Source organism: Charadrius vociferus, unplaced genomic scaffold (assembly GCF_000708025.1).
Source record: "Charadrius vociferus isolate BGI_N301 unplaced genomic scaffold, ASM70802v2 scaffold161, whole genome shotgun sequence".
NCBI lineage: Eukaryota > Metazoa > Chordata > Aves > Charadriiformes > Charadriidae > Charadrius > Charadrius vociferus.
The window spans coordinates 7,523,779-7,548,278 of NW_009646928.1; the positions used below are offsets into that span (position 1 = coordinate 7,523,779).

The window sequence follows — 24,500 nt, forward strand, 5'->3', positions numbered from 1 at the left end:
GGCAGCGCCGGGCCGGCGGCGCGGAGCGGAGCGGTGGGAGGGAGGGAAGGAGGGAGGAAGGAAGGCGGGAGGGCCTCTGGCCTGTTACCTCCGGAGGAGAAATAACCCCGAGCTCAGGCGGGTCTCCTGCCGTCGCCTTTATTCGCAGCTTTATGCTGGGAGAGGGAGGAAGGAGGCGCAGCCCTGTCTTTCAGGGAGCAGGTGGAAAAGTTTCGCGTTGAGCAAATTGTTGTAAGGCAAAGCCGCTAGCGTGGTGAGAGCTGCTGGGAAACACGTTCGGCTCTTCACTCAGTAGTTGCACCACTGTGTTTTTACATCCTTTGACAGGAACAGGCTGGGTTTTGTAGCTAAAGATGTCAGGTAAAAACTTCACGGCAAGAGCGTTGAACTGGAGTCATTGGAGCACCAGTAATAATAGGTTGCGGTGCAGAGAAGTTTGGTGAGACGACATCAGCAGTTTTTCTGGGGAAATTTTAACAAGTGGTTTACTTCTGGATGTCAGAATGAGGAGTGTGTGGGAAGAAGTGAAAGAAGAATGAGAAAAGGGGAAGATCCGAGAAGAGGCAGAGAACATGTCACAAGAAATTGAAGAAGAAAGCCCTGGGGGGGGTTAAAAAGCAAAAAGCAGTTATAGTGCTGAAATAGTACAGGGTAAACAGATACCACAAAAGCAGGTTTGGTTCTTAAAATGTCTTATTTAGTTAATAGAGAGAATGAAAGCAGAGGTTGATTGGAGTGTGCTATTTAGAAAAAGTCACTCCAGTAGGTGGCTGACTTAGAGATTCTTCTTTACAGTTTGACCAGCTCAGTACTATTTAGATACTATTTGGCACTTACACAGTGGAAAATTCACGAGTATACTGGGAAGTAGTGGTAAAATTCACTGCATAACACCGCTGAATATTTTCCTTGCTGTTCAGCCAAACCTATTATTAAGTCATATTAAAAAAACGCAGTAGGAATGTGATTGACAGTGCATTACTATTAAATACAAAACACTACTCAGCAGATTCCTTGTTTAAACAGCAGAGTAGTAGCCTTGTGGGTCTGGGACAGCCAAGGTCCATTGCAGCCTTGTTAGTGAAAGCTTTATACTGTGGGGCCATCTTTATTGTGGCAGAGAAATAGTTTTAGGACAGTTTTTTTTCTTGGCTAGCTTAAATCTACTGCCACTTGTCATAGAGATATTCTTGTACTGGTGGAAGTGTCTGCTTGTATCAGTAGAGTGATCCTTTTATTTTTAGAGTTGTATACTATGCTTTGTCACCCCTTTTTTTTTTTTTTCTTTTTAATGACAGGCTACGTCATAGCTGAAAATGAAACTAGGGTTCCTGTGTCATTTTGAAAATGATACTCCTAATCTTTGTGTGGCTTCTTGGGTGGGATATTAATTCTAAAACTCTCTCCCAAAAGCCATGCCAGTAACACTGCAGTTGTACCTGCAAACTGGTTCACATATGAGCCTATCATGCTCTGTATCATATATGATACACACGTGTTTTTTTTAAAAAAAAAAAGTACTTACTAAGTGAAGACTATCATTAATTATATTTGATGGTACCTGATGTGTGTTACTGCATTTGCAGATAGGTGTGAAGACAAGATTCTTTACCCAGTAAGCCTGCAAATTAATCAGAGGTTGATCTGATCAGTATGTGTTTAAAATCAGAGGAAGAATTCTCATCGATAGGATTGGACTTGGGAAACAGCCTCATTTTGTCTCCCCTCTAACTTTGAAAGATATCGCCCCGCCCCGAGAAGTAACGAATACTCACGAAAAAGCCGCAAAGTGTACTTAAATGTCCTTACATGTACTTACAGACCTGCCTCTGCATATGTACTTAAAAATGAACTTCCTGTGAAAGTGGTAGTGAATCATACCCGTATGTGGATATTTGTTTGTTCTTATACAGGCAATGATGTTTTTACCATTCGCCACGACACACTGAACAAGTGCATACAAGTTAAAAACTCACGGATAGTGATAGATGACTGCAAGGAGACAAGTGAAGCTTTATGGAAATGGGTATCCCAGAATCGCCTCTTTCATTTGGGGTCCAAGCAGTGCCTGGGACTTGATATATTCACCAAATCGCTGTCTCGCCTGAAAATGGTTGATTGTAACTCGGAACTAATGCTGTGGTGGCGTTGTGCTGATGCTTCCATCCTTGGTGCATCTCAGTACAAAGTGACTATCAAGAGTACATACGTAACTGCAAGCATAAATGCAACAGACCAGTGGAGAAGCAACAGTTCCTCTGATGATATATGTCGGTATCCTTACCATGGTAAGTTTGCATAGGGGTTTAGAGGATTATTTTTTTTTCCCAAGAGATTTTTGCTGTATCTCTATGCCAAAAAATTCTTAAAATTAATCATATGAAAAGGCTGATCAGTAGAGCTATAGAATGTTTTGCTGTAGAGGGATATCGGTATTCAAGTATGAAACTTTAACTGTTTTTAATAAAAAATAAGTGTGCATAACTGCAGAAGTTATGTTATCAAGTGGCTTTCTCAGCGTGTGTAAATCCCTCCCCTGACACTTTAGTGAGTGCCTATTTAATGGGGAAATATCAACCACCTTCTATCAGCACTGACACTGCCCTCTTCACAGCGATGGGAATTTTGCTGTTAGCAGGGTTTGAGGATATTTTCTTTGCTGGTAGGCTGTACGATCAGGTTCAGTGCATGCTGCTAGCTCGCAGCTGTTGGGCTGTCAGGAACCACGCGTTTGCTTTGGTCTGGGACTCTGTCCGCTTGCCGTGGAAGCCGGTCTCATCTGAAATCTCGTGCTTGCTGGAAGAAGTGGTGAAAATTTGCGTTGCCGTATTCAGGAGCAGAATTTTCTTCGCGTTTGAGTTGTTCAGAGCGGACATTCTGAAAAGCCCGGTGGGGTCTAGTTTGAAATGTTTTCCCTGTCCTGTATATGTTGATTCCTAGAGCCTTGTTCTGTAGTACTCTGTGCAAACTGCCTGGATTTCAACAGAACGGTGTATTTATCCCTGACTTACCAGCAAGGGGAAAAGAGATTTCTGTTGTGTTATGTCCCACTCAAAAGAAAAAGTACAGAAAAATATTTTCCTCTCATTTCTTTGAGTTCTGGCTTTGCTGTATGTTGTCTGTAACATGAAGATACAGTGTTTTAAGACCACAAGTGTGATTTGTGGTTAACGTCTGTACAAGCAGAAACATTGACTTGCTGTCCTTTCCTCCCCTAGACAACTTGTATCTACTTCTTTAATTTTTTTCCCCTGCAGAGGTTTATACCAGAGATGGGAACTCCTATGGAAAACCCTGCCAGTTCCCTTTTCTGCATAACGAGACGTGGCATCACGACTGCATTCAGGATGAAACGCGCACGGGTGGGAAATGGTGCGCCACGTCTGAAGATTATACTCACGATGGAAAATGGGGAATCTGCTTACAACCAGGCACGTTGGGTTTCTAAATAGACGTCATAAAAGCATTCTGTCACTTCACGTATGAACGGCCCCACCTTGGCGTAGCATGTCGCTGTTACACTGGATAAAAGCAGGTCCCTTTTCTGTTGCAGCGTTGACAGGACAACCAGCATGTGCTTAATCTGCAGTATTTGTGATCACCAATATAAAAATCAATAGGCCTTCAGTATTACAATTTTTCTTTTGAAAAGAAAAATTTCTTTCTTTCGTGATGTTTCAGTGTAGTTGTAGTCACAAGTATCCTCTGCTTCCTTTAAACAGAGGATGGTTGTCGTGATGTCTGGGAACATGATCCGGGGTCTGAAAGTTGCTACCAGTTTAATACACAGTCTGCTCTTTCTTGGAAGGAAGCTTATATTTCATGTCAAAGGCAAGGGGGAGATTTACTTAGTATCCAAGATGCATCTGAATTAAGTTCCATACAAGGTAGGTGCAATTATTCACATATGAATATCAGGAAATCTTGACAAATAAACATAAAGTGAAGACAGCATTTTAGTTTCTGTCTTAAAATTCTGGGTTAAAACTTTATTGTACTTAAAATGCATTGGTGCTTTCATTTGTGTAGCAAAAATAAACCGCTAATCTCACGTTAGAGTATTTTTTTTAAAAAATATCTGTAAGATTTCATTGTAGTGGTTAGCTGTTTTTCATATTTATAATGAGGAATGTCCCTATAATCTCAAATCCGGGCCAGAATGGCAGTTAGTGTTTTAGCAGCATGTTACCCACTTGTTGTTATGAAGTTGTCCTCACTGATGTTCAGGCTTGACCTGGAGGAATTAGCAGTGTGCCTTTGGGAATATAAAACCAAAGGACAAACATCTGAAGGCATTGGGAGGGGAGACTTGTGTGGGTGAATTCCTCCTCAGTTCAAGAAAGTTTGCATGTCCGATTACCATCGCAATCTTTCCTTCCTCAAATGTGTGCCCTTTCAGATCGCGTTTTTAATTAAAGGAGACCAGTAAACGATGAGCATTTCATACTAATTGTTTTCTTAAAAAAAAAAAAAAATATCTCCAGCTAAGGACGACATCGCTGAGATCTTTTGGATTGGCTTAAATCAACTGGATGTTTCTGGAGGTTGGCAGTGGTCAGATCACAAACCTTTGAATTTTCTCAATTGGCATCCAGGTAATGATGTTTCTGGTGGTATTAGCAATATTCACAACACTAAGTAGTATTTTGCTTTGCTTCTTTTTTTATATTTTTTTTTTACCCTTTTCTATCAGACTTCATCAAAACAATAATTGTTGTTCAACTTCTGTTAAAAAGTTCGGAAGCGTCTTTTCCTCCTAGTGAATCTTTCTGTTCTCATTCTGTATTTATGGGTGATTAGGTTAATACACCTCTAAAAAGGTAAAACTTAAATAGTATTTTTGAGGTCCATTTTAGTAAAGAATCTACAGCTTCCCTAGCTGCTAGATTTCTCTTCCCACTGACAGAGTGGCATTGACTTTTCCTCAAAGATTACGATAATTGATGTATGTGCGAGGACTGACCTTACATAGAAGCCTGACTTGTGTTTTTAAACTTCAAGGTTGCTTAAATTTGTTTCGAGGTGAAGAAGAAAGAAGTATAAAACCTTTGAAAAACCTTTTTTAATTACTCCCAAGTTCTTAGTAGAGTTGGTGAGAGTCTTGTTTATTTGGAATTTTCAGCATGTATTTGTAATATTCTCAGAAATATGCCATGGAGGTGTATATATATATATGAGGACCCTGGAGGAATAAAAATCAGGAATACTGAAGCTAATATAGTTCTGTCATTCAAGCTGAATTTGACCTTTTTAAAGGGGAATTCTCTTTTTCCTTCAGTTTCTAGAATAGTGCTGCAACATGAACTCTGTAAAAAGATAAGAAGTGGTTTCTGTTATTTCTTCAAAAGCTTTAGTAAGAGATTGCTGTGAGATTTTTCCAGATGTGCTCTGTCTTTTGGAAAGGTTAAGGATTTTGCTGCTGGTGCGACTGGCTGCACCTTCTTCTGGAACTGTGATGACACTGTAGGACTGTAATGCAGAGCTGGAGACTAGACTATCCCGAGTTACGGCGGCATAATTTAGTCTGCAGTCATGGCAGACATACTGATGTCTGTCCCTCTTGTGAAGAATACTTACTGGTATCTAACAGGAATTTCACCAGCGGCAAGTTGTGCTCATTGCTTCTTGTCCTTTTGCTGTACAGTCCTGAAAAGAGCCTGGCCCTGTCTCCGTTGTACTCTCCCATGAAGAACTAAGATCCACCCTGAGCCTTTTCTGTGTGAGACTGAACGAACCCAGTGCAGGGGGACCTGGAGTGCTCAGGGCGGGGGGGGACGACAGCTCAGGTTGGCGTTGGGGCTCAAAGAGAAAGCCCCAAAAGTACCATTGGAGAGGGGGTCCAAGGGAAGCTGGAGACTGCAAAAAAAAAAAAAAAAGTTCTCCTTTGTGACATTTTTAATCTGGGGCCTTGTCTCAGGTTTCTTTTGAGGTAAGGGTTATGGTTAGCGTTGAGAGAAAGAGTGCAGAGCTGTGTTTGGAGTGGGGCTGGAAAGGGGCTGCCAAAGGAAACTGAGGGCTGCAAGAAGGGTTCTCCCCTGAGATATTTCTAGTCTGGGAAAATAGTCTGCCAAGGGTTTGTTGTATTGTAAATAGAACATTCCTCCTGGTTCTATGATTAAACATTGGAAAAGAAGTCCAGATTCCTTGATTCTGAAACTTCCTGTTTTACAAAAAACTTTCTGTGGACCTGTGGTAGGACAGGTGCCTTCCTTCAAAGCAAGTTATGTTCTTGAAATACAAGGTGCTGTACTATGCAAAGTATATTATTCTTGTATTGAAAAGCAATAGAAAAAAGAAGCAGTCACTACCTTACAGTTCGATAACTTGTGCTCTTCTGTTTTCATTTGTTCCTGTCTATAGATATGCAGAGTTTGTCCCCGCTGGACGGGACTAGCTGTGTGGTGATGAACGCTGCCTCAGGGCAGTGGCAGAGTTACCACTGTGGGACTCCGCTTCCATATGTTTGCAAGAAGTCACTCAAAGAAGTTTCAAGCCTCCCAGGTAGGACAGCTTGCGTTTTTGTATGTTAATACAAGTGTAATGTTCACTTACGGGGTCTTTTTTTTCCCCTCCCCAAGCCTTCCTAGGTGGCTCTGCCAAAACACTTTCACAGCAGGTTTGGGTTCTTTAGCAGAGCAGAAGCAAACTCTGTATCTTCAGTGTCAAGATGATGTATCACAAACAGGTTTCATTTTTTGCAGCTTTCTCATTCGCACGCAAAGCATTTCCCAGCACAGTCCTGCCCTTTTCATCTCACGTCTTCCTCCATGGCTTGTGCCTTCTTTCGTGTGCTACTGCAAGCCCGGAACTGGCAGTTGCACCTCGAACCTTTCCATCTCTGCTTTAAGCCCATTTCTCTCGCTCTTGGTGCGTATTGACATAAAATGGGACCTACTTGGGGTTTGGATCAAACTCTGTTGAGTTTAAATAGAAGTAGTTATATGACCTTACTATCCTAACCAGGCCTAGCACTGGAAATCAGAGTGCAAGAGTTGGTAGCTTGCCCAGTACGTTGTCTTTACTGGATCCATAACGTTTATTCCCTCCTTCCTACACACACACAAAGTCCTTCAGTTTTTACAGTGTCCAGCTGTGATGTGTAACTGCTTCCATGCTTTTGGCCATTTACCTACACCTGGATGTCCAACCCTTCCTGTATCCATGGCCTGTTCTTCCACGTGTGCTTTGGCCTTCCCCAGTTTCCAGGGCTCGTGCTTGTGGGGCGCTCATGGGAAAACTTTAATTGGAAGATGATTGTCCCTGGATGAGGGGAGGACTAGGGGATAAGAGGCATGAGGCAGTGTCCTGGAGGTGAAAAGTATCGTGGCATGTCGCTGGCTAAGACATGTTCTCTCCAGCTCCCCCAGGGGAAGCGTGTGCCTCTGAGGAAAAAAATTAGTAAGCACTTTAAATTCAACTAAACTGCTTCAAATTTTTAGATGTCCCCCTGAAAACTAGTTGTCAGTTACCGATCCTTACCTCTTCTCTGGCTCATCAGTGGGGTATGTAGAGTTGTTGCCAGTGTTTATACAGTGTTTTATTAATTAAAAAAACAAAATTCTTGTGATTGGTGGAGTATTTTATAGCTTGTTTTGAACCAAAACAGCTATTAGTATATCCCTTTTTCAGCATGCATTAAAAAGTTTGACTGCTTGAATATCTTAGTTTTCAGAAGAAAAAATATTTAAAACTAAGCGTTTATTTCATTGTGAGGTATTCAAAATTGGTCTTACATATGGTAGTGCATATAGATAATATGCTATACAAGTGCAAACCCCTGCCAGAACAAAACAAGCAACTTTTTGTTGAAGCTGCTGTCCTGCAGTGAAGTAACTTGATTTCCCTTTAATTGCGTTTGAAATCTTGCTTGTAGTTACTTCTGAACCTTTCACTTAGACTAAGACCAGCTTAGTGTAATACATTCCAGCTTTTTACTTTGACTCCCACTAGTTTCTTTCTCCTTTTGCCTACCTCATGGCCCCAAATTACTACGAATCCCCATAATGCTGCTCAGTCAAGTCTATTTGCTTGTTTGAATTGTGACCCTTTTTTTTAAAAACATTACCCCTGAAGAGATGTGGATGCATTCTGATCGCTGCTTTCTGGCTGTTTTCAAGGTGAAGCTGGATCTAAAACGCGAAGAAAATGCCCACCCGTTGTATTAGCCAATGTAAACCAAAAACCTCTAATTACGTTTCTCTTCACTATTAGAGTTTTGGAGACACTTGGATACTCGCTGTGATTCGGGCTGGCTTCCCCACAATGGCTTTTGCTACATGCTGATAGACAGCCAGGCACCGTGGAGTACGGCAGATGAGTTGTGCAAAGCAAATAAGAGTAACCTCATCAGCATACACTCGTTAGCAGATGTCGAACTGGTTGTCACAAAGCTTCATAACGGTGAGTTGGGATGCTTGTAAAGGTCAAGCACCAAGTGCCGGACACCGTAAATTACAAACCACTTTCCATGTTCTAGCATATGATGGTCATAACCTCTGGCTTTCAAATTGAGGTTCTAATGCTGAGCTTGTACCCAGGCCAGCGCTGAGTGTTGCTGTTCGGGTCCAGTCCCTCTGTATTAGCTCTTGTTTTGGTTTGATTTGTTTTATATATTTATTGGGCTAACCTGCTTCTAGTTGCCCAATACTTTGTGTTTGGTTTTCTCATTCAAAGAGAATCGTAGAGAGTTGGGTCAATATTTGACTACTGGGTCACTGAACTAATAAAGGTTATCTGTACTCTGTGGTCTTATGCCTTTGTGTGCGCTCTAAAACTTAAATTTCGTTGAGCTTTTTTTGCTTGAGTGTTCAATGTTTCTTTTTTTCCCCTGTTTACCTTTCTCTGAAACTTACATTCATGACCATGAGTTAAGAAACAAGATAACGAAAATATCCTGTACATGTCTCAAATCCCCTTTCTCACTGTACGGAAAAAAATGTGGCATTTATGCTGTGCAGTGTAGTGATAAAAACCTAATTTTGCTGATTTCACATTCCTTTCCAATTAGATTGAATATTATTTTGAAACTATGGTATTGTCCTAATTTTAAATTACAGATCCTAAAGAAGAAATGTGGATGGGGCTCAGGAATGAAGATGTACCAACCTTGTTCAAATGGTCAGATGGCTCAGCTGTGGTTTTTACATATTGGGATCAGAATGAACCAAAAGTTCCTTTTAACAGCACTCCTAACTGTGTGTCATATTCAGGCGAGGTAGGAATACAGTGTTGGGTTTTTTAGGTTTTTTTCCGTCATAGTAGAAGCAACACTGATGTGTGTGAAAGTCAAGGGGATGGTAAAGGAGATAACTGATTTTATTTCTGGAATAATCTTTAAAATACAGTTAATCATTTTTGTACGAACAAATTTCTAAAAGTTATTTAGCTGACACTTGGTAGCTGTGTACTGCGAAGAATGGAAGAAATTGCTCACAGCTCTGAGACTGCCTCTGCTGTTGGCCAGCCAGTTGTCCTTGTCACTCTGCGTTTTGGGGTTACTGTATTCTCGCGTGTCTGTGGCGGAGAGGTAGGAAGGAAGTGGGCTGAACTATTGAAAGGAAGAGCTGGGACCAATTTGGGCCATCCTGTCTGAGGATGGGTAGTGAGATGCCGTGGTGAGAGAAGAGGGGCGCACAGACACGGGGCAGGGGGAACGCGGTACAGAAGCAGCAAGGGGTGGTGGTGGGGAAGGAGGTCACAAGGATGAGGGGAGAGGGAAGCAGGCTGTATCCCATCTCCCAGGTTGAGTAGAAAACTGGGACAAGCATCCGTCTGCGGTGCGGTCGGGCTGGCAGCGGAGCTCCTGTGCCCTGCTCCTCTGGGCTGCCTCCTCCCGACTTCTGCGGCAAGCTGGGCACGCTCCCTGCGCCCACTCCCTCCCAGATCCAAGAAAGTTTGGCACCACACTGGCCGTTTCTTCCCTTTTCAGATGTGATCCAGAATCCTCCTATCTTGGCGTTTGTTGGCTTTCTCTCTCACTTCCAAACGTGCACCTATGCCTATAATCCAGGGCATCCCGCCCCCGATATTTTTGCTAGAGGCATTTTGGCTTTCCCCCTTATGAAGTCTCAGTCCCTGCACTATGGAAATGGAAAGATTTTAGAATTTTAAATACTTTCTTTTCCTTTCCTTATCACAGTTGGGACAGTGGAGAGTCAAATCCTGTGAAGAAAAATTGAAATATGTGTGCAAGAAAAAAGGAGAGATTTTGAATGAAACAAAGTCAGATAAAAGTTGTTCACCGGAAGAGGTAATAGGAAATCTGTATTTCTTTTACTTTCACTTGGTTCAGAAACCTGCATAAAATTACCTATTTCCTCTACTTCCCATTTCCTTCTTGCCTGTACAATAAAATCAATGGAACATTTTAGCTGAAAAAGGACATTTATATAGCATGAGCCAAATTTCTGATTCTTCTAAACAGGCTCTGGATGTATTACCACTCTGTTGATTGATGAAAGTAGTATGAGCTTGGACCCAGGAGATGATGTGTTTTATTTTTTTTGTTTGGGGGAAAAAAAATTGCTTTCACGGATATCTTATCGCTAATGCCAATTGCTCTGTGGTTTTTGCTTGAAGTATGTTTTAAAATTTAGGATAAGCACTTGGCAACATAGAGATATGCAGAGATTGATAAAGGAGATTAGGTTTCTGTTACGCTTCACTTGGCTCATTTTTGTTCTTTGACTTGAATAAAGGTGAGGGGGTTGGCTGGTGGTTGTTTTGTGGTTGGTTTTTGTTTTTTTTTTTTTACAGTAAAACATGCTACAGCATAAATAACATGAAGTCTTTTCTGTTTTGTACAATCTTGGGATGGTATTAGTAGCTACTTCAGAGTTCTTCGGTTCAGTTTTATGTGGCAATAGGAAACACGTTTACTCCTTATCTTTCTTTCTGCACAAGCTCGGAGTATTTTTATTCTGTCTGTTTGGAGACTGCCAGGATGTAGAGTTACAGCTTTCTGTGCTGTTCAGACACCAGTGGCGTTGGTAGGCTAGCAAAGAGGTAGCACATTGACTTTCCTAGAAACTTCAGTGTAAATATAGGGGAAAAGATTTGAATAATAGAGAAATTTTGTAAGTTTACACATTTTCAGAATAAAACTTTTTTTTTTTTTTGGAAGTAAAGAACAGTAGTAATGCCCTCTTACTATTCGTCTGTTTGAATCCTAGCCTTGGTGGAACTGCGTGAAAACTCCTATTGTTTTGAATAGGATAAGGCTGTCACCCTTGTGTTTCTCTAAATGCACATGGCAGTCAGAAGACTGCACAGCCGAGCTAAAACAGTGGTGTATTTTGTTCCCGTGGTTGCATTATTTCTTAGAACTGTGAGTCCGAGAGTTGATGATACTGGACCTTGTATGTGGTGCACTGTATTTCTTTCTTGCATACGCTGTGCCAGCTTGTGGGCAATCACCAATGATAGCAATGATCTATTTTCTCCTGTAGAGAATGCCAAAATTAGGCTGTTATGTATAAAGGTGTTTTTCATTCTCTAACCAGGGATGGGAGAGACATGGAAACTACTGTTACAGGATTTATAAAACAGAAGTTTCATTTGGAGCACAGTGCAATCTCACAGTGATGAACAGGTAAAGCACATCTCTGTAATTTATGGGCATGTTTTACAGTACCATCCTGGAGATACAGCCAGAGATTAAAACCTCTGTATGCTAATTAGTGGTTTATAAAGAAAAAACAGAATTGCTTTTGTAGCAAACCGTGTTTTCCACAGTGTGACAGTGGTAAACCTGCAGTATAAAACTTTCTTGGAAGTATGTGAATTCCCAGCCTCCTCACCCCAGGTTGAATTTGGGACTGCCTGGACAGCCACTTTAACTAACTGTTGTAATAATATATGTGGTTTTCAAATTGACTCAGTAGTTTCAGGTATTTTTCAAATATTGACTCCAATTAATTTGTGAATTCTCAGGTTTGAGCAAGAATTTATAAACAGTCTAATTAGAAAACACACCAAAGTTGAAGAAAAATACTTCTGGACCGGTTTGCAGGATATTAGCCAATCAGGAATATATTCATGGGGTACAGTGGATGGGGAAAAAACTGAAGCTGTGACATACACTAACTGGAATTCCTTGCAACCAGGTAAATTTAACAATTAAAAAAATACATAAAAATAGTATCATTTTACACTGAGCAAGCATAGGAGTACTATGTTATAGAACTCCAAGGGTAAAAAAAAAACCCAGTCATTCAGAGATCTATGGAATTTTTTTTGAAAACCTGCCAGTAGTATTAAATATGTCTTTGGTGGCTTAAATCTTAGAGTTTTCAGGAGGATGTGTGGCCATGCCCAGTGGAAAGTCTCTTGGAAAGTGGGAAACTAAGGACTGCAAAACCACTAAAGCATTTTCTATCTGCAAAAAATACGTCGGGCTGCCCAAGGAGCCAGAAGTGCTCCCAAAGCCAACTGATCCCTGTCCCCCTGGGTGGCACAATGGATCCGGCCTTGCCTGCTACAAGGTAAAACGTTATTCCTATTAGATGTTAATTGTTCATTACTGTCTTGCAGCAAGTGTGTGGTTAGCCATTTTGTGGCCTGTAACTGCTCTGAAAGGTATTTAAAAAATGTTTTATGCTGGGAGGAGGAATTCACGTTGATTCAGGTTGACTGCCTCCAGGTGTTGTCATGCGTCGTCCTCAGCCAGTTCCCAAAAGACGCGGTGGTCCTCTCCTTCCTCTTTCTGTGGCCAGCTCCGCACATCAGAGCTGAGCGGGGCGACAGAATTAACCCGTGCTGCCATCTCAGGAGGAGTGTGCCGTGTCTGTGTCCTCGCCTGCCTGCCATCACCTGGCACGCAGAGACACCCGAACAGGGAAGGGCAGCGCTTTGCATCGCCTTCCCCGGTCCTTGTCCTTCCTATACTCGATAAGAGTTGTAGGTAGGAGAGGTGGGATTTCCTCTGGTTTCAATATGGATATCAAACGTTATCCAAAAAGTGCAGCCTCAGTTGTATTTTACTGTTTTTGAAGTAAATAATAGACGTGCAGCCATGCTGGTATCTGGAATGGCTTAAACAAGTGTGTATTTAGAAATGCAGGTTCCCCCCCTCCCCCGCCTAATGATCAAATCAAGGTAAAACTGAGGCTATTTATGGGATTATTTATTCTTTATTTATGGACTCGGCGTCTGTAACGAACCGTGTCTTGTAAACAGCTCATGTAGCAAAGCGGGGAAACCCAGCTTGAACAACAAGGCGGTGGGCAAGAATCCCGAAGGACTGCGTCCAGCCTATGCGCAGCGTGGCTGTCCCGTAGCTGATGGAGGGGGACAGCTGGCCCTGGCAGTTTCCCCAAAACTCTTGTTGACCGAGCGCAGCGTGTCTGTGCAGAGAGATCCGGCTGATGGGAATTGGCTTGGACTGAAGTCAAGGGGATCGGGTGGACATGTTAGCTGAGGTGTCTGAGCCAAGCGTGCAGGTCTGATAACACGCAGGTAGCACGGGGTGTGCCGAAGAACTTTCTTCACCTGCGGGCACCCAAACGGGCCTGGTTTCAGTCAAAAATAGGCTTTGCAGTTCACCATGAGTTTGAAAGAACAACATCCCTTAAAACCTGGAATTTGGCTTGCAGTTTTGGAGTGAGTTGGGTGTTGTTTCGTACAATCTTTCTGGTAAAGCAAAACAGAGAAAGCTCTGCCATATGGAATACGTTGCATCGGAAACAAATTTTGTCAGCTAAACTTCAGAGTCTGGCTGTTGTCAAACAAACCGAAAAAAAAAAATAAAGTAATTGTTAAGAAGTCAAGCTCTCTGCCTATGGAAACACCAGTTACTCGTTCCTACCCAGGGTGGCCACATTTGCGTAGGACAGGAGCGTTTTAAAAATGCTGTCACTCGTGTCATTTTCCTACTCTGACGTTTGGTTGTTGTGAAGTTCTTCCACAGTGAGAGAGTGCTGCGAACCAGGACCTGGGAAGAGGCAGAAAGGTTCTGTGAAGCGCTCGGTGGCCATCTGCCTAGTTTTAGTCATTTGGAAGAAATCAAGGCGCTTCACTCTATCCTGAGAAAAATAATCAGGTAAACAAACTAGCCACGGGCTGAAATTTTTATTTTGGTAGCGTTCTGCAGCAAATCACAAACGCTGCTGCTGACCCCAAATGGCAAGTATGAGATAGTGTACGGTGACTGTGTTTCCCACAGTAAAAACTGCTAGATGGGGCATTTGAACTGCTGGTCATGTCACTGCCTTCCTGGAAAATGTCAAGGGAGTACAGCTTGGGCAAATGTTTTGCATTGCTCGAGGGAGCACAGGAAAAGAGAGATTTGCTTTGAGCATCTTCCATTACATGAATTTAACTCTGTGTTGTTATAACTGTTTCCTTCTTTATGTTGAATTTTGGCACGCCGGGTGATAGTTGTTCCTGTTCTTTACCATTACATTCTTTAGAGATGAGTTATTATTTCTGTTTTTCAGATAGGTCTCATCTTTATTCATGAAATGCTTCCTGACTAAACTGGGTGCTATCTTTTGAAAACGTGAATAATGTAGTGTCCAGCAATCTGGTTGGCACGGATCCCATTTGGCATAACTGCAATAACACTATATGGGCATTAGATGGGTGTGTTGAGTTTTCTGGTATCAACAAATTAAATGCTACATAATTTATGAGTCTAAGGCTCTATTTTTAATCAAAGGAACTGTCACTGCAAAGCTTTATTAGGCATTGGTGTGATGTCAGATCCTTGTGTAACATGTTTTTTTTGATTGGCAGCGTGGTTTTTCAGAACTTTTGCCAGCTTAAACTCAGATGCTGCCAGTTATACGATCTAATTTTTTTCATCAACAAACTAAATTGGGTTTATTTCAGAAGCTGCCAATGTACAGCACTGTGATTAAATTTTAAAACCTGATGACTGAAGAGATGCCTTCTTGAAAACCCACTGAACTTTTTTTAGAAGTGCACAAATCATGAAAATTACTCAATGTTTATGTTAATAAGCGACAAAAAACAAACTTGTATGCTCTATATATAGATGGTTTAGCTTGTATAAAAGCCACTTGTGACTCCTTTGCTAAAGTGACTAAAGTCCCTAAAATAAAAATTAGTGCACAAATTATTTTTAGCTGTAGATCTTAGTATACTCTTTTGCAATCACAAATTTTGCTTTAGTGTACCTAATCTACTATGAAACATGAATAGAGAAGTGACTTATTTTCCTACAAGTACTTGGAACTACTTTTCAGCTTGCAGACCATCTAAGGTATTAATTATAGTTAATGGCCGTTTTTTATTCGGAGTTTAAAGGTGGAGACTTTTCCTGTCTTTCCAGAAAGTCAACTGACACACGATGCTACTGCAGTTCCCATATTTCAGAAAACTTGAACTTTTTCTGGAAGAAGGAAAGTCCCAGTACTTCAGTGTTATTCTACCAGAACTTGAATAAAGGGAACTATAATGAGCCCAGTATGTAAATAAGCAGCAATATATTGAACCTAGTATAAATTGACTTTGCAATCAGTGTTGCAGTAACTGCATGTGTCAAGTATAACCCAAAACGCAGTATTTTCATCTGGGTTAACCCCTTTTCAAGCAGTGCAAAACTTCCTGAACAGAAATACTACATACTTGATATTGCCTGAAGTCTTTTATATAATGTTTGTTTGTTTAGATAACGTAATGAAGTGTTTAAGTTAGTTATGCTTTGAAATTACTCAGAGGTGGTGATTATATAAAGTATTTTGGAGATCACGAGTGAAGGGTGGCATGTCTGAGAATAAACTCCTCTGAGAAAGGAGAGAAGAAACCAAGTGAATTTTTTCACCAAGAACAACATAATTTAGGCAACTGGGGGAAATCATCCTACGATAATGTTAGATGTGATTAGCTGCCGGAGTGCACTGGCATGCAGTTTGTCCGTGTTCCCTGTGTTTACCCAGTGCAAACTCTGACCTAAACTATTCATTCAGTGCACTCATTTCAGCTTGGGGAAGGAGCCACACCTTGGGTTTTTTTTGGTTTCGGGTTTTTTTTCCCCTTGCACAGTTCTCCGGTGACTCATTGAGAACTGTTTGTTTTTAAATGTTAGCAAAAGTCAGTTTGGTTCACCAGGAAAAGGGCAGCTTGCCTAGTCCATTCTGTTCTTTACTCGGATTCCACCTTAGAGGCAAATGAGAGCTAGAATTGCTCCAGCCAAGTCGGGCGATTGCCACTGGAAAGGAAAATAAAATTTGCCTGCCAACCTTCCCCTGTCTGAAAGAAACAGGAGATAACCTCTTTTCACATTGAGGGACGTGATACAGGCAGAACAGATCCGGTTCGGTTACTTCCAGTTACTGGTTTTGGGAGTGTTCTGCAGCTTATAGCTGGCAGCAACGCTGGACGCAAGAAAAGTAACAGCTTGGATTGCTTAGAAATAACATTTCAGTGAGGACACCTGACTGGAAAGAAATCAGTTGCCTTTTATATGCACAGCTCTGCTGCTGTAATTGTTCTGAATCTAGAAAGCCTCACTAACACTTGAGCCTGGAAGGAAAAACCTGACCTTATTCTCAACACACTGGCCAGAGCAGCGAGAAAGCTGAGATGCAAGTTGTAGTAATTGCATTAATATAACATCTCTTTTCTTCCGTTAACGAGTAGGTGATTAGCAGGATGGGGATTGGGCTGGTGGCAGTAGCCTGTTACAGAGGGAAGAGCCGGGGGTCAAATAGGCTTCATCTATACTTTTGGGCCAGCGTTGGCCAAAATTAAATGGTGCCTTAAATTGCACAATTAGGGAGTCAGCCCAGATGTACACGTGTTACCTCTTGTCAAGACCTAGGTTGAACTACAAGCCACAGTAACTTCGCTTAGGCTCTTAATCTTGTGTTGGAGCTGACATGAAGGATGGAAAAAAGTCCTTTTTCTATTTCAGCAGTTAGAGTACGACAGTAGAAAAATTACTGGTCTATATTTCCTTCCCATTGATCTAAACTGTATTTATCCACTCCTGCACAACATTGAATTTTACGAAGTTTTAGTTCTGTGGGAGAGAAAAGCCATGGGTATTCTGCAGAGATTGCTGGAGATTTAGGGTCTTTCATTGTTAATCAGCACAGAGTCCATTGCAAAGCACAAATTGCACCTACTCTTCAGGTTAAAACTCAGGATAATCTAGGTTTCAGAGGCGGTTCCAGGAATGTAGCTCAAAGAATACTCTGGCACTGATAAATCCATTTTGATAGCAGTCCATAGGATGAATTTTAAATGCTTTCCAATGAGGAGACAGATACCTAGACTACAAGCAAATTCCTTGCTGCAAGCTTAGTTGCAATGCAGAGCCTTGATTTATATTTGTCTTAAATAGTTGGCAGAATTCCTCTCTGTGATGAGGCGATAGTATAATTTCAGAGGGCTATCAAAAGGCTTTACTTCAGCTTAAAAGTGCTATCAAGGATAGCGTAGCCATTACTGAATTACTCACGGTCATGTCTGAACAGTTCCAAAAGAAGCAAAAAATGTACATTAATGTGTAAGTGCCCAGTCAGCTGGAAAACATTGTAATGTTTTCAGACCAGTAATTGTAAATTGGGAGATAAGCTGGAGAAATTCTTGACCTGGCACACTTTTTAATTATTTTTTTTACATATATTTATTACATAAAAGCCAAACACAAGTTGAAAGACTTTGAAAAATTGCTCTGGTTCCTCAGGTAATTACTGCAGATCCTTTTGAAATGAGCGTCTCAAGTTTTCTTTTTAGTAGATATTCCTCTGTGATGATCAATTGCTTAAACCGCATTAAGCCTGTAGGTGACGATTAGGAGGGGAGGGTTAAGCAATGTCTGAATCATAATTGGAAAGAACAATCACAGAAAAATAAAATCCTAAGGGCAAATTGCCAAAAGCCACTTAGCTGCTTGACAGCTGTGAATGTTTGGCTCACAGTTTTCCCTTTGGAGTGATATGGGGCATTTAGGCTCTTTAAAGGCTCCTTAGTGATATCATTAAAAGACTAAAGACTATTCAGTATTATAAGATCACACTACTGTGATCACACTATCACACCAACGTCAGAAAATTAATACTGGAGTTGAGGAAAAAACAAAAACAAAAATGAGATTTGTTGGTAGCTCATGCTTTTCTTCCTAATGGGAACCCTACCAAATACAATGTTGTTGCCCTTCTTGGATTTCATGTACTTAGCCCACATACTCTGGGCTAAGCTGCTGTTTGTTGGTGCTGCACTCTCAGGCTCAATTTAGCATCTTTATGGGGATGTGTGTGGAAAGGTAGTGGCACAGTCATACCAAAGAATTTCTTAACACTGCCCCGTGATCTCTTAACATTGCTTATGCAGGTAGACCTGGGTCTGAGTCCATCCCTCCACGTAATAAAGTTATTTTCATAAACTGGGACAATTTTGTCTTAAAATAACTTTTAAGTTTGTCAGCACTACTTTTTTGGGAGCCTTTTCCAAACTCTGACCTCTGCTGGTCAGACATCTCTTTCCAATTTTGAGCCTAAATTTATTTCTGAGATGTGGTTCCTTCAGAAACAATGTCCTTTTTGCTCAAATAGCTCCTTTTCTTGGGGGTTTAGTCTCCGGATATGTTGTGAAGAATAATTATATCCTTTCCCCGTCTTTCTTTGTCAAGGCTAGACAAGAAAATAGTTAATTCTTGTTTATAACCTAAACTCTCGTTTCCTCAAATATCCTGTATTCCTTCTCTATATTTGATACAACATGAATTTATGGAATAGTACTCCTGATACAGTTTTACAAGTTTTACCAGTAGCCCATGATTTCATAGAAAACTCGTGGTCTTTCTCCCTTCTGCTGCTTCCAACTGATGCCATCATCCAGCAAAGTGTTTATTGCCTTTCTTTGGCAAGGTAGAGGATTGGAGTGAATAATCACAAACTTCACTACCTAGCACAAAATCGATACTTTGAGAAGTAGAGGTTGCAGTACAAAACTAACCTTGCAGTTAGACTAGCACATATTTCATTTTGTAGTAGTACCTTTAGATTCATAAGCAATAGTAAAAGAGTATGGTAAAGGCTGTTACTGCAGATTGAAGTATTTACATTGTAAACCCATTTTTTTGGGCAACTTTGTATCTTGGAGCATAGCTGAAATTTTGAATTTAAGCATCCCCTGCTTATGAAAAATGAAGAAGTAAAATCTAGGGAAAAAAATACAGTCCTGACTGTAATCCTGTAAGATGGAGTAAACTTTCTCTTGCCATTCTTTTATGCAAGCATTGGAGACAGTGGTATTATGTGCTCATTTATGTCTGTGCCTCTCTTATGAAGGTGCATAATCGAAATATGGCCTATGGTTGGTTTGTTTATATCAGTGACAAACTTAAAGGAAATATAAAGCCAGTTATTCTGTATGAGTAGAAGTTTTCATGTAGCTTGAAGAGTGTATTTGAGCTGATACTGTAGAGGGAGATGACCTGAGATGGACAAGAGAAAGAGAAGCGAGCCAAATAAACGCTGTGTCTGTGATTCTGGAAGAAAAGTGTAGAAAGGAGACCTTTCTATCAAGTGGCAACTGGTGAAGTGGTGATGCGGCAAACAAAGGAATTATCTGATTTAGTTAGTTTTCTCTGTGGTCAGGGAAAGGCAACCTACAGATCTTAAAGAAAAGTGCAGAAGATGTCCTAGCCCTTGTGCCTGTTTTCTCTTTGAACTGCTACAACTTGCAGTAGTTAACCTTTGGTTTTGCGTCTGGATCCTAAGTAATGCCATGACATAGGTCAGTCTTTCTTTTAAATGAGCTGAACTGTATACTTGGCTTAAGATTTTATCTTGTTTATTTACAGCAATGACAGATGGGTATGGATTGGAATGAATAAGAGGAGTCCAGATTCTTTGGGAACTTGGCAATGGAGTGATGATAAACCCGTAAGTTAACTTTTAACCAGCAAACGTCATGTCCTGATTTGTTTCAGCTTGGACTAGATGGAAAGTAAATTATTAAATATTTTAATTAAAATATGGCAGGTCCTTCAACAGATGAATAATTCAGAAAAGATTGTGCACTTAAGAGCTGCCATCCAGGCAGATTTCCAATTAAAAACATATCTTAATTAAGGTTAACCTGATTTCTGTCTCTGTTGCATTAAAATATTTTAACAGAAATATAGTAGTAAACATCTAAGAACTGGTGGAGAGAACAAGATGTCTTCATGTCACAACAGAGGGGAGCGTTTACTAGTTCATCTCCTTGATATGTCACACTTCTCCAAAAAGTATCTTCCTCGCTGTAACTGATTTATTTGCCTGAAATTGTGAGTTCTTTCCCTCTCTTCCCCCATAATAACAGGTACGCAGGCTCAAAATTGAACCAGTAACTGCCATTGAACACATATTTTAATAGTGATAAACATAACGGGATCTCAGATTTGAATGGTTATCTCTGGGGACTACCATAGCACAAATAGTCATAAAATAACGATTCTTTCATCCTGTCGGTCTTGTAGGTAACTAGTATTGTTATGCCACTTGATTATCTGGAAGATGAATATGATACAAGAGACTGTGTTGCATTGAAGGTCAGTTTCAAGGTTTTTAGTAACAGCATACATAATTTTACGTGGAAGTACTCGGAAAAAATACTTTTGCCACCTTATATTGAATTTAGGTTGACTGCTGAGATGATTTCTTTGCATAGTGAAAAAGTTGCTCATGTTCCCTTTATCAATCTACACCTATTATAAATTTTCTCTTATTCAAGCAGCTTTTCATGAACCAAGTGCTGTGCTAATGGTAACCTTTCATAAGACTTCTTTTGAACTACAAAATATTTTAGTAACAATGCTATTCTTTATTGCATAATGCTGTACTATTCATCTCCTTTATATTACACATAACACTTAAGGAGGATGTAACATGGAGTCTGAAACAAAAGAGCAAACAGAGCCCTACCAGTAACTTCTAAAATCTAGATTAGTTTTTCTGAACTGCAAATTAAGAAAACATTTGAAACCTAAAGTAGGAGAATGCCGTAGCCCTGATAAAGTGTGCGTCTGTGTTTATTGTGCGTGTTTCCTTGTTTACTTGGGAAATAGCCCTTAAGTGCTTTGTCAGTTTCTAATTCAAAATGTCAGGCCTCTACTTAATTCCTGATTATGTTCTTCATTGCTTAATTTAGTCTTGATGGCATGAGTTTTAAAATGGCCTTTAACTTTCCTGAAGCATTACCTGACTTCTTATAAGATCATTGCAATACCATCCTTTCTTTTAACGTAATTAGAAGGACCTCTGCTTTTAGGATTTACTGAAGGAAAGGATAGTTGCATCCCTTTGCTTCCGTTCACAGCCATTTCCACTCGCTCTCCTCTCCTGTGTTGGTGACCCCAGGCCCAGAATCTGCCAGCATTAAGCTACTAAAAATTTTAGACAAGAGAAGTTTGTAGGGGACACTGCGAATGATAAAAAAATTCTCCTTATTGGAGGGATCGGCAAGAGTGAAGTCAGATTTTAAGCTTGATTGTGAGAAATAATCTTAAATAAGAAAGATTATTTCTGTGCCAGTTCAGATGGTTGCTGCTTCTGAGCAGAAATGACAATTGTTTCAGGGCAACAGATCATAATAAGCATCGATGAGGTCCTTTGTACTACAAAAAAGCAAAGAAACGTTGCAAGAAGAGACTTTTGTATGTAGACTGGCTTAAGTCCTTTCCCTCATTGCTTCACAAACTTGGCTACCATGGAGAATTGTTGCTGAAGAGTTACAGTGGTATCTGCTCATTTTCGGCAAAATAAGTTGTGGGACTAAAACCATAGTAAAATATATTGACTTTGCCAAAGTACCTTTTTAAAACAGTTTCATTTCTCGTTTCATGCTAACTCCGTTCTCTGTTTCCACTTTTATACAGACCTCTCAGTTTTCACGAAGATCATTTTGGAGATTTTATTTCCATGAAGGCAGAGACCTGGATTATTACTTTAAGCCTTTTGATTGCGAAGCTAAACTTGAATGGGTCTGTCAGATAACAAAAGGTAAACTCCAATTACATCCATTTAATCCTATAAAATAGTGTATTATTTATTACCACTGACTTGTCATTATTGCCGAGTAACAGAAACTTTGCAAACAATATTTTTATCGTTTCCTTTCTGAGCTGTTAAGAGGTCTCTCACCTATGTCACACACAAACAGATGTGCACTTAGAATATTCAAAGATACATCAGAAAATGACCATGAGGAGGATGCAGTATCACTGCTGCCATATTCTTTCTTGTCCTGTGAAGTGAGAAGTGGCTTTTTGTTAGGCGAGGTGATAAAACCCACCGAGTTGCAGCATTTGTGGACTTCATTTACTCTTTCGGATGTCTGACCGCAGACTTCTTGGGTGTACAGTTTGCTTCAGCCTTAGGTGAATTAGCCGCCTTCTGGTCAAACTGGAGTACTAACTCCTCGTTGTAGCAAGATGAGGAGTGGGAATATGTAAGAACGGCATGGCGTATCTGCAGAGATCCAGGTTTTTTCCATGCAGAGTGAAAAGTGCTGTAACCCAATGGGCTTTTACGTTTTGTTTGTTCATTAAAAGGCATTTCAGGGGTTGAAACCTTTTGTTGTGGGGAGATACGGGTGGATATACTACTTTGATGCTTGTATTGCGCTTGGGAGAAAAAATGCCCCCGTTGTTTAAGACCGAGGTATGCAAAACTCCCATGAGTTTTACGTGAGCTTATTTTAAACTATTAAACCTTATTTTAAATTATTAAAAGCATGAGTAGTATACATCAAGTCCGTTATTGGTGACCACAGTCTTGTTAAAAGGTGAACTTGAAGTGTCTGTTCCTTTTTTTTTCTCTGGACAGGTAGCACTCCAAAGACACCTGAGTGGTACATACCAGGTAAATGCACTTACTTGCGTATTCTTCTGCTCTGTCTATATAGTTGTTAATACTCTACATCTTTCCTTAGTTTTGTTACATTACTACTGTAAATACCTGTTTGATACCAGCAAAGGTCGTGACTGATAGAATTAGAATCTGGGAGCTCAGAATGCAAGAAGGAGTGTTGGTTCTTCCCAGTGTCAATCTGAAATTTCTCATTACATTCAGAAAACAAAAGGCTGAGTTTTTCAGAACTTATTTCTTACGTGTGTGATATTTCTTCTGCATAGATGAAATTGGAATTCATGGAGCCCCACTTGTTGTTGATGGAGCTGAGCTGTGGTTTGTACCAGATAAAAACCTGAGCTTCCAGGAAGCTGTTTTCTACTGTCAAAAAAATGATAGTGATTTAGCCTCTGTGGATTCTTACCCAAAACTCAGGACAATACTATCTCAAATAGAAAAGGTAAGGAGGTGTAATCTGTCTAATGGATACTTTCCCTTTTAGGGAAATTTTCTCGTCAGTTTTTCCAATATAAGAAAATGTTAATGCTTAATTTCTTTCTTTTCCTGTTGGCCTTAATAGTTTTTAATCCTACTTACAAGGAAAAGATGAGTCGAAAGAGCATTATTTTAATGACGGTCTTGTAAAAGAATTTTTTTTTTTAATTTAAAAGTAGCCTTAACAACATGGGGGAAAAAAAAACCCTCACCTCCAAATGGAGAGAAAGTGTCATAACAGGACCACCATGTAAGCATCCCATTGTCTGCAAATACTTCACTAACAGTTGTGCCAGTTCTTAGTTTTATGCATGGGACAGCACATCATGTTTCACCTGATGAGAGAATTTAATTAGAAATGCGTTGGTTGTCTGATAGCCTTTACTGAAAGGGGTTTGTGGTGTTCATAGCATGAACGTGCATTCTTTTAAGGAATCTTACCAAAACATTCCAAGTTTCAGAAACATTTCAAGTTTGAGCACCTCTGTTACTGCCTTTCTTCAGTGCTACTGCTCGTGAGACAACAATACCTTCTGAAATTAGCAGCTTCCAGGTGCTCTTCATGAAATTTCTCCTGACAAGAAGTTATCTGCAAGGAGAAATTACAACGCAGGAGAAATCAAGGATTTGACCTGCTAAATCTCTATAGTCTTTTCATGAACTACTTGTTGTTAGGCTGTCTGCTGGAGGAACAGCATTATTCTGAAGAAGAAAGGAGCAACATCAGCTTTAGGCAGCTTGCAGCTATGTCCTGGTTGTCTGGTAGAGTTCCTGCTATGAATTTTGTGGGAATGATGCACACACGTAGGACAGTGCTGCAAGATTTCCTGTAGCTTTATCCAGCAGAGTGGAAAATGTGGGCTTTTTTTTTCTAGTAGGTGCAGGGGTCCATCTACTTAGCATATCTGTCTCAAACTGTATCCTTTCCTATTGCTGAAGAATGTAATCCCTACACATTTTAGAAATGTTTAAAATCAAAATTAATTTTGTCATTGATTTATCCTTGGTAGAGTCTGGAGCTCTTTCTCTATGGGTTGTAAAATACTGGGTTTTTTGTTCTTTATTTCCACAGTTATCGGACAGCGAACAGAAGTGGTGGCTGAAGTTTATTGATTATGGCTACAGCTATCATTCACCGTATGTAGAATAATTATGGGATGCTTTATTGTAAGCTTTTTCTGATGTGCTTTTTAGGAATAT

General features: G+C 40.3%; 1 protein-coding gene across 1 annotated transcript in view; it reads left to right on the forward strand.

The window, feature by feature from the left end:
* LY75 (lymphocyte antigen 75) overlaps window positions 1-24,500 on the forward strand; it is a 53,520-nt gene that overhangs the window by 8,949 nt on the left and 20,071 nt on the right. The window contains exons 2-19 of the mRNA XM_009894655.1: window positions 1,914-2,288; window positions 3,258-3,431; window positions 3,723-3,887; window positions 4,485-4,595; window positions 6,361-6,501; window positions 8,212-8,400; window positions 9,057-9,214; window positions 10,139-10,249; window positions 11,502-11,590; window positions 11,932-12,104; window positions 12,286-12,482; window positions 13,896-14,038; window positions 19,775-19,856; window positions 20,435-20,506; window positions 21,833-21,956; window positions 22,782-22,817; window positions 23,090-23,265; window positions 24,373-24,437. Coding sequence (XP_009892957.1) covers window positions 1,914-2,288; window positions 3,258-3,431; window positions 3,723-3,887; window positions 4,485-4,595; window positions 6,361-6,501; window positions 8,212-8,400; window positions 9,057-9,214; window positions 10,139-10,249; window positions 11,502-11,590; window positions 11,932-12,104; window positions 12,286-12,482; window positions 13,896-14,038; window positions 19,775-19,856; window positions 20,435-20,506; window positions 21,833-21,956; window positions 22,782-22,817; window positions 23,090-23,265; window positions 24,373-24,437 — 2,581 coding nt within the window. The remainder of the gene's footprint in view (window positions 1-1,913; window positions 2,289-3,257; window positions 3,432-3,722; window positions 3,888-4,484; window positions 4,596-6,360; window positions 6,502-8,211; window positions 8,401-9,056; window positions 9,215-10,138; window positions 10,250-11,501; window positions 11,591-11,931; window positions 12,105-12,285; window positions 12,483-13,895; window positions 14,039-19,774; window positions 19,857-20,434; window positions 20,507-21,832; window positions 21,957-22,781; window positions 22,818-23,089; window positions 23,266-24,372; window positions 24,438-24,500) is intronic.